At 34.8% G+C, this 13,801-nt stretch overlaps 1 protein-coding gene across 3 annotated transcripts in view; it reads right to left on the reverse strand.

Moving 5' to 3' along the window:
• Positions 1-13,801, reverse strand: part of LOC144971438 (cilia- and flagella-associated protein 337-like) — a 42,856-nt gene that overhangs the window by 6,698 nt on the left and 22,357 nt on the right. For all 3 annotated transcript variants that reach the window (XM_078912348.1, XM_078912349.1, XM_078912347.1), the window contains 7 exons: positions 8,374-8,471; positions 8,127-8,181; positions 6,792-6,903; positions 4,612-4,774; positions 3,622-3,773; positions 967-1,111; positions 331-459 (listed from right to left, as the gene is read on the reverse strand). In XM_078912348.1, the coding sequence (XP_078768474.1) occupies positions 331-459; positions 967-1,111; positions 3,622-3,773; positions 4,612-4,774; positions 6,792-6,903; positions 8,127-8,181; positions 8,374-8,471 (854 nt within the window). The remainder of the gene's footprint in view (positions 1-330; positions 460-966; positions 1,112-3,621; positions 3,774-4,611; positions 4,775-6,791; positions 6,904-8,126; positions 8,182-8,373; positions 8,472-13,801) is intronic.

The following is a 13,801-nucleotide window of genomic DNA, read 5'->3' on the forward strand; positions in this document are numbered from 1 at the left end:
AAAAGTGCAAAATAAAACCATCCTGACATGCATAATCAAAGTAAGCTGAGTTAGTTTGCTCATGGAATCAGACATTTTGCAAGTTATTGGTCTCTGCCCTTCATCTGTAATCTTGTGAGACTTGACTTAGCAATTGTGCGACTAATTTTTAAATAATTTCCTGGTACCAATATCATAGTTTGCTTTTCATTTACAATATGAAAAATAAGCACTCTATTCAAGAATATCAAGCTCTAATTAATATCCGTACGGAAATGGAATAATCATGTGGATAAACTCCAGCTCTATGGGAAGGAATCTTATATTTTCCTGCATTGAACAATGGCTCACCAATGTAATGTCCCTCAGTGGTCCACAATCTTGTGGTACAATCATTTGATGCAGTGATCAGGACGTTGCTTGATTCGACTAAATCCATGCTGGTAACGCTCTCAATATGACCACGCCATTGATGAATCACTGAGAACAAAAATAGAAAATAATCAAACTGATTGTAAAATAAATTGATTGACATTTATCAACAATGTAAAATTGGAGTGGGAAAGGATAAAGCATATGTAACAAAACTAATGGAAGGACTAGTTTTTAACAAAACTATTTCATCTACGATTGTCTGTCTTAAGCATCAGAATTTATGAGAAGAGAATGCAAATGACAAAATATTAAACTGAAAATTCTCCATGATATCTAGCCTGCAATACCTTTATTCATTGTAATTCTTGATAAAATATACTCTTACGTCTTTCTTTTATTGTAATTATGATTGTCCAACCAAAGGACTGCAATTATATAGAGCTAGCTTATTAATGGTAAACACCTCATACTCTGAGGGCTCTACAATTTGTTTCCATCTCCTGCTGATGCAATTACGTATATTTAAAATAGGACGAGAAATGTAGCATAATAAGCATTTAAACAATTTTTAGACAAACAAAATATTGTCTTAAACATATTTCAGTTACTTACACTCGGGAGGCTCGTCAGCAGGTCCAGTGAGACAATAATCTGCAATGTTCCATACGTAGATGAAACCTAGGCTGTCACTTGTATATAACAGGCTGTTGTTTTTGTTACTTACTAGGAAAGACACCATTCCACTGGCCAATTTGGACTGCAAAATAAATGATAGACGTCTAAATAGATAGAAAATGTAAGCAAAGGTAAAGAGTATTTTTTTAAAATTAGAAAATAATTGAACACTTAATTTTTAAAAAATTATTCAGAGAAAACTACAAAAATCATTCCTGCATAATCTAAGTGTTGATAATAATAATAATAATAATAATAATAATAATAATAATAATAATAATAATAATAATAATAATAATAAATAATAATAGATCTTTATTGTCCATAAATATGGCAATTTGTCATTTAGTTACACTTGTTATAACGTTAAACGATAACTGTACCATTGAACAGATATTTCACTCCTACTTATTTTCTCTCTCTCTCTCTCTCTCTCTCTCTCTCTCTCTCTCTCTCTCTCTCTCTCTCTTATTCTCTCTCTCTCTCTCTCTCTCTCTCTCTCTCTCTCTCTCTCTCTCTCTCTCTCTCTCTCTCTCTCTCTCTCTCTCTTTTCCTCTCTTTCTTTCACACGTGCGATATACACAACATAAACATATTCATTTCGTTTTCAATTTGTTACGATTGTGGCAATTCGACACCAAAAATTATCATCATTATCAATTAATTGGTCAGTTAATCTTACATTAAATAAATTAATCAGTTAATCAGTCAACGAATCAATCCTTGGTTTTTCTGTACCATATGAAATATTCAAAATTTTTATTGCTGATGGAACGAACGTTGATTTATACTTGTTAGTTCTACATTTAATCTGACAAAACCTTCTCCCAGATGGTAAAAGACTAAATTCATGGTATAAAATATGTTTTTTTATTGTTGGTAATTGAGAATGCTTTCCTTTCTATTGCTTTTCCATGAATTCTTTCTACTCCATCAAGAGGATGGTTTATTATTTTTGATGCCTCTTTGATAGATTTTGAAATTTTTGATTTATCTTTAAGTCGGCATCCTCCAAACCATATGGTGCAGCCAAACGCAATTACACTTTTAATCAATGAGTCATAAACTCTTAACATAGTTTTCTTCCTTACTTGAAATGTTCTCAATTTCCTTAGGATGTATAATCTTTGGGCAACTTTCTTAGATATTATATTAATATGTTGAGAGAAATTAAGGGAACTATCAATGGTTATTCCTAAATATTTTAAATAGTCAACTATCTCAACATGATCTTTACCGATCGCCAAACACTTTAAGTCGTTTTTATTTTTTACACCAAACACCTGTTCTTTCGTTTTTTCAACATTTAATTCAAGCTGATTTTGTTTACACCAATAGGTGAATATATTTATTTGTTTGAAATAATTCTTTTCGGTAACTTTATCTTTTAATAAGCCAAGAATAGCAGTATCATTATCATCTGCATATTTCACTATAAAACAATTTTCAAAGGATGGTCTGCAGTCGTTGGTGTATAAGAGTACAAAGGCATGTAGGCTCATGACTGCCAATCTGTAGTGATAATATAGCAGAACGAAATGAAACAATGGATAGTTCAGGGGTCATTTTAAGATCAATCGTCTGATCAAGTTTGTTGATGACAAGATCTGGCAATGAATTCCATTTTCTTATATTTTCTAATGAACTATCTTAATAAATTTCAGCCCTAATGTGAGGACAATGAATAAGAAATGAACAGGTTACATATTGAATCATAAAGTGGCATAAATATTTTAGTAACAGGATGTATGGGCAGATTCTTATGTCTATGGGGCGTAAAAGAGCGAGCTTGGGTGATCTTTACTGATGACCAGCATTTATTGAGGCAAGAAAATAAGCAGGGGCCGTGGCTGATGATCAATTCAGGCCGGCACAAGTGAGAAAACTCAACTCGACCCCCCCCCCCCCCCCAATGACCATCAATCAATAATAAGGTATCTGGGCCTGTTTGACCCTGTGTAAAATGCTTTGTTGTAGACCAGCGTTCTATTCACAAATCAATATCACTTTCATTTAACATTACAGAACTCCAGATAAATTCTGGGTAAAAGATGATAAAGTACAACAAGTAACTGGGCTACTGATTACGTACATTCGTAATGTTGTATGTATGCATGCAATGGTGCATGTGTGGGGGAGGGGGGTCATATAATAAAAGTAATCTATAGCGAATTACCACGCATTCACCATGCTCAATGCGCTTCACAAAATTTCATTTATAACAAAAGTAAAAAAGGTTCACTCACAGATCCTATTCTAATTGACATAATTCATGAATCACACCCCCCCCCCCCCCCTTCAAATAAACACAACATATCTAACCAATGTTATCAATATCAATGGATTGCATGTAATAAATGTATCCTTCATGTGAGGGGTCCCAATAGTTTAGCTAGTAAAGCATCACTTTACAAGGAAAGGGAACAGTATCAATTGCAGTTGGGATTTTATTGGGACCTCTCTGTCCACTCAGCAGTGATTGGGTAGTTGGGTCTGTTTGGTGTGACAGAGACTGGTAGCGTCTTATCTTAAAATCCAGGATTACCTCTGGCTGAAAGAGTAGTATGACTGTGAAGGACTAGCTCTACTCACCCCTTTGAACTGAGCCATGAGACTGCCCCCTTGAAATACATTCCACACATGAATGTGTGCTCGTGGGCCACTGGCAATTAACGTTCCTGCATCCTTTTTGTAGGCTCGGGTATGAAGGAAGAGTAATTTAGAAATACTCAAATCACCATCAACTGAGGAATAAAAAAGGGAACATTAAAAAAGACATTCATATAAACCTCTCAATAATTTATTGTTGCCAAAAGCATTTGACGAAGATGATAATGATAATTTTATAGAGTAGCATAGCAATGTGTTCTCAAAAACCAGTGATGATGATGTTTGTTTGTCTCTTTTTAGGGTTTTGCGGCTATTGTGACGACGATGATAAGAAATGATGATGATGATAATTGTAATAATGCTTTATTCATCACAAAAATAAAAATGAAATGAATGTTGCTGTGGAATTTGCGTCACATACATTCATACACATAAAACTTGGAGAATGTCAGATATGTAGCAAAAATACATTATAGTTATCTAAGAACTAAGCACCTCAATTCATAAAAAGTGTTTTCTCTTGCTGTCAGGTAAATGCATCAAGATGTATGTAGGGTTTTACGAGAACCTGTATCTCTTATATCATTATTGCTGTTCCTCTATATTTTGCCAAATGATATATTATTGCTCTCTTATCATGGTTTATATAAGGAGAGAGAGAGAGAGAGAGAGAGAGAGAGAGAGAGAGAGAGAGAGAGAGAGAGAGAGAGAGAGAGAGAGACGATGTGGCAAATGGGAGGAAGATAGCTGAGAGATTTGACATTGCTTGACCCGGAAGGTCCCAGGTTTTGGCCTCTGTTAGGCGCTTGAATTTTTATTCCTAAGGTTATTGACCACAAATTTGCTCAACTGGACTGTATAAATCATCCCTTTTGACATCAGACATTTATTTGATAGATTATCTATAATTTCTCAAGGAAGTCCTATTAGACCCCTTGAAACAGCGAAAAGGTATTTTTAAAATATACTCACGAAATTGGTCTTCATAACCAGGAGGTGGTGGGGCATGAAGATGACAGAAAATGTGTCCAGACACCATGTTCCACACTATCACCTCTCCATCGTAGCTTGCTGTGGCAAGGAGATTAGGAAGGCACTGGGCTATGGCCAAAACATCCTCCTTGTGGCCATCTTTCTGTAAAGGGATAAAACAAGCAAGTATTTCAAGTTAATGAATTTAAACGTTTTAAACAGCTTCACGTCAGATTCCATAACTAAAAATTACTAAGACACCAATGAATACAATATGAAGACACAACTAGAAAACAAATCATTAGTTTTTTGTTAAAAGTCCTTTTCACATCTGGTTATGATACGGGTGGGTGATTTTAACATCTGACCATTAAATCTTTGAGTGATATATTGAGCAAAACATATTTCAAAATCTCTCACTTTTCTCTCTAAAAAGATTTTTATCACCAAAATCCATAAAATAAAACTATACATTGAAGCCATAATATATACATTGAATGATAAAAATGAAAATTATATATGGATATAGTCAATAATCCACTAACAAAGCTCGTTGGCACTTAAATAGCCATATACTGTTTGTGACAAGAAAAAAAATAAGAGAATCACTAATGTTCAATTTTTTTCAAAACCTATTACTATTTTCAAGTTTTTGTTGTTGATTTGATTTTTGGGACAAAATTTGATTTTAAAATTTGATATTTTAAGACTACCCTGTGCCATTGAGACAGCTTGCAATGCCTTTGTCCGTAGTCTAGAAAAATTGGTCTTGAATTCATGGTGTCATAGAAAATCGCAATTAAAGCCTTTGTTTCATGAATTGCTTTAAACCTTTTTGTTTGATGTGGTTGTTAGGGTTTTCAAATTGTTATTTAAAAAAACTTTAGTCCTGTATTTAGTGCAATTTTTACAGAAGTGACCGTTTTTACAAATTTGCTTTAACAATTACTTCATAATCATTCATATGTTTTTAGGAAGAAAAATCTTCGAGAATTTGTTCAAATCATTATTGTCACAAAACACCTATACTGGCATGGCGAGTAAAAGATTTAACCCCACTCACTGATGTGACTTGGGACAGTGTTAGGGATGCTTACTAAAAGGAGGTTATAGTGATTTTTACAAAAGTTCCAATGAATGATAATGTGGCCACATTGAGGTATCCTCAGTAGAAATTTTGGAGATCCAACAACCACTTAACGGCCTTTGTTTCTTGTCTGATAATCGACTCAGGTTTGAGAATTCAAGCTCAGTTTTCCTCCTTATAAAATGGGCCCATCCCATTAAAATTGCCCGTGATGGGATCTCAATGCTTCCCCTGTAAAAGATTTTTAGATTTTATTGTATAACAGATGTTGGTTGGTGAGAGAAGAAAGATGCATCCAATCCACTCCTTTCACATTAGTCGGATTCTCTCAAAAAACATTTAATAACCTTGTAGATAGAACTAAATTGACGTCACTCAACTACTTGTTATTGTTTTTAGCCAGGCATTTGTTTAAGTAGTTTTCACAAATTGTATTAATCAGACTATAAATGTTTAAGGTTACCTATTGTTTTGTGTGATGGTACATTCTATCCGGCTGGCGGGTGTTATGAGTTTTTTAGCTGAGCGAATCCATATCATTAATATGCAGTTGAAAGAGGGGGAATTTGGCCTTTGAAAATGCATTAGATTTTACCATTCCATCCTTATCAAGAGATTAAAGACCAATCTCTTTTTTAAAAATTCAATTTATAGTGAAATAAATCAATGATATTGTCATCAGTTAAAAAAGTAGTGGTCACTCACGTTTGACAAGTGTGGCAAACTTGTTTTAATATATTTCCTCATAACTAAGCCACACCATTTTGCAAATCTATCAGAAAGTTCAGACGCAGTTGGCATTTACAGTTGAAGAAAAATTCTCTTCCCTTTTTTCCTTTTTTGGCTACGAACTATATAATATTAGAATCTGTTACCCAGTCACAGTTGGAAGGCCACAGACGTCAGTAAATAGTTAAAAATTAACAAAGATGAAACCTTTATTGCGTAGAGTCTAGTGTTTTATCCAAGGAGCAATAATACTCTTAAATTTCTTTATTTGGGTTTTTATTATAGCCAGCAGGAGCATAGAATGTCTAATGATGTCAGCAAGAATATATATTTCTTTTCTATCCAATTGATAAAGATATCTTACAATATCATCATGCCAATAAGGGGTTGGGTGCTGAATGTGGTGGATGTTATTGTCAGAAAGTGAGTCGTAATAGATGTTGATGCGTCTGTCCCAACCCACAGAAATGACATATCTGGAAAGAAAATCATGGAAATAATAAATGTTGTATTTAAATAGCACTAATCTTCTGTAGGGTAATAAACAGCTTGTATAAGCACTTTTGACTTTTTTATCTCTTGATATTGGAACAGTCAACAATTAACACAGAGAATGAAACATATGACTTTTGAGAAACTGCGGTGACCTCTAGTTTTACGTGATACTGCCCTGGCTGGAAGATTAAAAATTGTGCAAGAACTTTTATCAAATACACAATTACATGGATAATTAAGCAAAGACGTGTGTCCTTTAAACAATAAACTTCATTCTACTCAGCACAAGAAAGTATATTCATTTCCATCCTCTTATTAAAGAAACCAATCTTAATATAATAATTTTCATTATGTCGAATACTAATTTGTTCATAATCCATCCACTTTAAATACCGCATTTCCACGGTTTTACTCTGATCACATGCATTTTGTATATGAAACCAAATTTCTATTTTAATTTTATACAGTAGTGGCCACTGGTTGGAACCCTTTTTATACAATCTTTCCACAATATCGGTCATTGCCAACATGTGATACTCATTCACATCTTAGTCAAGAGGGGTAATATGTGAAAGGTGCCCTATTTAAGTGTAACAAGAAATAAAGTGAGGAGGAAAATGCCAGAAGACAACAGAGAATAAAAACTACATGGCGGCTGTGGGGGCTAAAACCCACGACCTTACTGATACGACAACTCCACCTGGCCGGGGAGATCATGACTCTTCCGAATGAGCTATCCACAACCTCTACTCACGTCATTTCTTGTCATTATCAGCATAAGTGCCTGCTCCACTCATTTTTCTGAATTAAAACCCTATCTAAGTGTGTAAGTTGCCCTAGACTGGCACACATTGCTGGGTATAGAATTTTGTGACCATTTTTATCCATTCAATCACTGGTGTCAATAAATATCGCTTGTTACAAAATGAGACACCTATTGGCTCAATCACTGATGCCAATTACATAAAACTTTCCAAAGTTGGAAAACACAGTGACATTTGTTACCTTTGGGGGCGGAGGTTGTTTTGTTTTTGTTTGTTTTTTTTTGTCAACTCGTGAGTTAAATGAGAGAATGTGTTACAAAAATTGAATTGATAGTTAAGATACGCATAATTCACAATGATTTTTGGATTGTTGTTCAAGACTATTTTTATCCTGATTAATGTTAATGCAATATTTGGTAGTGACAATAATGACAAATTACCTGTTTTTGTTCATTTCAATGTACGTGACATCACATATTTCATCGCTCTTGGATTCTGAGTTAGAAGAAAGTTAGAAAAATAGAACTACCAATATTTTGTTGTCATTTTTATATTTGTAAATGTGTTATTTTAAACACCATTTGATACCAGGCATCATCCTCATCATCATCATCATCATCATGATCATCATCATTTTCTTCTTCTTCTTCTTCCGTAACATCAAAATTGAAAAGATGAGTACTGTACCTGTTGATTTCCTCGACTTTTTCTTCAAGACTCTCAGACAATGGCCATTGTTGTAATTCCAAATCCTCAAGATACCATCACGCCCTCCAGTGATCAGTCTGTATTATCAGATAATAAAAAGGCTTTTTCAGATTTTTTTTTCAAGAGAGATGTATTGCGTCTTTGTTAATGAGGAAAGTCATCTTGTATTTGGGAAATCTTTTTTGGTACTTTTAAAATTTAGAAGTGAAACTTTAAAATATAGTTCAGGAAAAGATCACTCTCATCAAAGTCAAAAGTACTGGTATAAATTGCAGGTGAAGTCAAGATATTTTCCTGAACCTCTTGTCTGGACAGGGGAAGATTATATAGCTGGGTTTATTAGACATGGTGAAAAGTACTTTGTAATAGACTTCTGTCCTATCCAACAAATAGTGAGAAAATGCTACTCTCCGTTTAACACAAGAGAAAATCGGGATAAAGTCAAGCTCCGTGAACCTTATGGTTCTGGTGGATTACCTTTTTATTAGAAATCGGTTGCTTTATTTCATGGAAGAATAAAATAAAATATTTAAAAATATTGTCTCAAATTGGTAAGAGATTTCTGAAATTGCTAAATATAACATTCAGCTTAGTTCCGTAGGTAAAAATGATCGATCCCTACTTAAAAAGAGATGGTGACTCATGCCGTAGTTCGGAGTGTAAAAACGAAATAACCTTGTCTTTTTGTGGCATTTTTTAAAGGGGAATTCAAATAATTGTAAAAATTATACTATTACATCTATCCACATTGTATTTCAAATGGTAAATTATGGTTTCAAGTTTTTCCTAATGAATATACTTTTTTTTTTTTTAAACGGGTGTAAAATGTGAACTGAATAGAAATTTTAGATTTTATTTTAATCAATATTCTGGTTTACAGAAAAAGTAAAAGTATGGCAATGGTCTTCAATGTCTGGGCAAGAGAGACATGTTTTAAAATTTGACGTTTTAAAAACTACTTGTTCATAAATTGCCTCTTTCATTATCCTAAATTTTTAAGAGGTAAATGACGCAATGTTAGAAAATTGAATAATTTTTAATATTTCAAGACGGATAACTTTAAGTAATATCAATACAGGATATATCTGTTGGTAAAATATAGGTTTATGACTTCCTATCTGATAAGAAAAATAATTTTACATTTTAGGTTGGTTCTTCTTTTCAATGTTGCTTAATATCCTAGTTTCAGTCGATAATCTAATTCAATTTTCACCTTTTTGGGTTGCAGAATTTCAAAGAAGGTTTAAAGCATTAAGCAATAATGAATTCAACAACTTGAAAAAAAAAATTTCCTATTATTATTTCCTACCAAACCATAATACTATTAACTTTTTGCCATCATTTGTCTCGAATTGCTAGATTTTAGGTGAAGCATTATTGTTTTTGTTGTTTGCTGAAGATGGTTTTTGAGTACAAAAGGTTCCATATTCTTCTTCTTCTAGGTTCCATGCCTGGTCCAGGCTTCGGATACTGCATGAATTATCTCTCTCCATTCCTCCCTGTCTCTTGCTTTTTCAAACAGCTCTTGGATTGTTAGGTTGGTGAAGCCCTTCAGTTGGTCTATGAGTGTTTTTCTTTGTCTCCCCCGGGCGCGTTTACCAGGTATTTTTCCACAACTTGCCAGGTATTCCTTCTTATCTTTCCTTACTATGTGTCCGAAAAAGGATAGTTGTCGATCCACTATTAAGGGCATTAGTTTCCTTTGTTGGTATGTTTGTTTTAGCACTTCTTCGTTCGTTTTGTGTGCAGTATACGATATTCTCTGCATCCTTCTCAAGCACCACATTTCAAAAGCTTCAATGTTCTTTTGTGTTTCTGCATTTGTAGTCCAGCTTTCGCATCCGTATAACAAGATTGGCCACACGTAGCACTTCAAGACTCGGAATCTAATCCCGAACGACATCTGTTTGTTTTTCAAAATGTTTCCCAGGTCCATGAAGGCCTGTTTGGCTTGAGTTATTCTTGCTCGTATGTCTCGGTTACATCTTCCATCTGTTGTCACTATTGAACCTAGGTACTTAAAACTTTCTACGTTGGTAAGTTGCTCGCCGTGAATCGTTATATTGCAGGTGTTGTTGTTTTCGGGGTTTTTCTGTATTACCATGCATTCCGTTTTGGTGATATTCACTTCCATTCCCTTGGCTTCACTATCTACTACCACTTTGTCAACAATCTTTTGAAGTTGGATTTCTGATGTTGCAATGAGTACCGTATCGTCTGCGTATCTTATATTATTTATGTTGTGACCTCCCACTTTTATTCCCTCCATATTATTTATGCCCCTCATGATTGTTTCTTGGTATAGATTAAACAGATCTGGTGAGGCAACACACCCTTGACGGACTCCTTTCTTAATAGGAATGGAATTTCCTGTAGAGTTTCCGATTTTGATAGATGCCTGCTGGGTGTAGTATAATGTTTGCATGAGTCTGAGGTCTTTCTCATCAGCGCCAATGGAGTGCAGTTGTTTTAGTATTTCTTCGTGGCGTACTCTATCAAAAGCTTTTTTGTAGTCGACAAAACAGAGGTATAGTGGGGTCTGAACCTGTATAGCTCTTTCACTTAAAACACGGAGGAGGTATATTGCGTTCCTTGTCCCTCTGTCAGGTTGGAATCCATATTGTTCTTCTGCGATTTCGGGGTTAATCTTATTCCTTAGCCTGTTGATAATTATACGCAACAGTATTTTGTTGATGTGGCTTATTAAACTTATAGTTCTAAAATTTTCGCATCTGACTGCACCTGCTTTCTTTGGTATTGCTATGAAAATAGAGTTACAGAGATCTTCTGGAATTTTCCCAGTATTGTATATATTGTTGAATAATATGTGAAGTTCATCAATTGCTAGATCTCCTAGGCTTTTTAATACCTCTACAGATATTTCATCAGGGCCTGTTGCTTTACCATCCCTCATTCGTTCCATGACATGTTCAATTTCACTTTTGGTGATGTTTGGACCGCTTAATGGTTCTTTGAATTTCAGTGGTGGTTCATTTCTATTTGGATCATTGTACAGTTCGCCTATGTATTCTACCCATCGGCTTTCTATATGTTGTTCTTCAAATAGCAGATCCCCTTGTTTGTTTTGGATACAACTTCCTGCTGCTTTGCTTTTCCTTTTCCCTGATAGTTCTTTTATTCTTTGGTGAGCTTGTTGGGGGTTGGGTTTGTATTCTCTTTCGATTTCGCAGCATTTCCAGTCTAGATAGTTCTCGTGTGCCTCGATGCATTTGGATTTAATGTGGTTGTTCAATGTTTGGTATTCTGCAGACCCTCTGTTGCATTTTCGTCTTTCTTCAAATAGGTTTAGAATTTCATTTGTCATCCATTCCTTTTTGCTGTTTATTTGAGCTATTGGTAAATGTTTTTCTGCAGTTGCTTTGACACACTTTTGGAATATATCAAATTGTTTTTCACATTTTTCGTTATCAGGTTCACTTTGGCTTTGTATCATGAGTGCATTTTCAAATTCTTCTCTCATTTTTGTTTGTATGCCATTGTCTTTGCATAACCTGTAATCCCTCTTTATTCTACCAGCCGTTCTCTGAATAGCTTTAAACTTTATCCTTACTGTACAAACAACTGGGACATGATCACTGTCTACATCGGCGCCTGGGTAGGTTTTGCAATTTAATATGCCATTTCTGAATCTTGATGATACTGCTATAAAGTCTATCTGGTTCCTTGCTCTGTCCCCTGGTGATTGCCATGTCCAGGTTCTTCTTGGGTGTTGTTGAAACCAGGTGTTTGAAATCATTAATTTATTTGTTCTACACCAATCTGCCCAGATGTTTCCTCGTTCATTTCTGTCTCCGAGTCCATGTGGTCCGATTATGTCACCATCTCTGCCTCTGCCAATCTTAGCATTTAGGTCCCCCATTACCATAAGGACTTCTTGTGATTTACACATTCGTTTTGCTTTGTCTAGTGAATGGTAAAACTCTGTCATATCTGCATCTGTCGCCTCTTCTGTTGGTGCATAAACTTGAATAATATTGGTGTCAACTACAGGTCCTCTTAGCTTAACCAGCAAAACTCTGTCTGAGATTGCTACGTGCCCTTTGTAAAATTTGGTTGATTTTTGGTCTAAGATCATCCCTACTCCTTTTTGGAAAGAGGTTCCACCACTCCATATGATCTTATATGTCGTGTTGTTTTCTTGTTTTGACATGGTTCCCTGCTCTTTCCATCTCATCTCTGCCAGGCCAAGAATATTTATTTGGAGCCGTTTCATTTCTTTTAGAATGTTGTTTAGTTTTCCTTTTTGGGCACAGGTCCTGACATTCCATGTCCCAATTTTGGTTTTGTCACATTTGTTAAATTTATTTCGCCTAGTAACTGGCTGACGGTTCGGTGTGACCTGACGAACATCACGCTCCCAACCGAGCGAGGCAGCAGTCTTCCGTGAAAACATGCTCCCCTTTACGCTGTCACCGTTTGACTTTTTGGACTTATTCATGCAGTTAACTCGGCAAAGTTACAAGAATGGTTTGCCATTGCCTATTCTTGTCGCCCTCTGCAGTTGGCCAGCTTGACCTGTTACCGTTCGACACCACGAGGAGGTTGCAGTAGGGCTTGATGATGATCTATCTTTGCAGACTTGGCATCATCCATTTGTCGAACTTTTTTCCATATTAAGTATTTTTTAAAAAGTTGTTGAATTCATTATTGCTTAATGCTTTAAACCTTCTTTGAAATTCTGTAACCCAAAAAGGTGAAAAATGAATTTTAGCTGAGAAAGTAGTGTAGAAAGGTACATATTACGCCGCCATCAAGCGAACCAATATTTTCAGCTCATGGCTGTTATAGATAAGTTTCATGTGATACTGTAAAGGAAACATTATTTTTCATAAACAAATTCATGCTGAAGTAAATGTGTGTTTATGTGATTTTTGACTATGGCTTTAAATTTGTGAGATTCTTGGGTTATATTTATAAGCTGAATAACCACGAGGTTTCGGTAAAAAATAAAAGATATTGTAGCCTGCTTTATAAAGTAAATATCATAACAAAACAACACTTTCTGGCCTTTTATTTTAATAACATTGTAGGCCTTTAACATGTGGAAAGGACAATTCATTAAATGTTTACAAAAAGTAAATGTTTAATTATAAGAATGGATTTATACTAGTAATAGTAATATATTACATAATACAAATAGAAAACTATGTTCCTGTTATTTTTACACTTTGCTTGTGTTTGATCGATAGAGGAAGACATTTTCCTCCTTTTTGACAAACTGCTATTATTATCACTGAATAAAAAAACACTCACCAAAACCACTACATCAACATCTCTACCATCACTACTATTACAACCACCACCACATCATCATCCCTACCATCACTACTATTACAAATAACACCACATCATCCCTATCACCAGTACTACTACAACTACCACCACA

The sequence above is a fragment of the Berghia stephanieae genome, chromosome 4, assembly GCF_034508935.2.
Source record: "Berghia stephanieae isolate SIO BIC M18660-M18661 chromosome 4, UCSD_Bste_1.3, whole genome shotgun sequence".
NCBI lineage: Eukaryota > Metazoa > Mollusca > Gastropoda > Nudibranchia > Aeolidiidae > Berghia > Berghia stephanieae.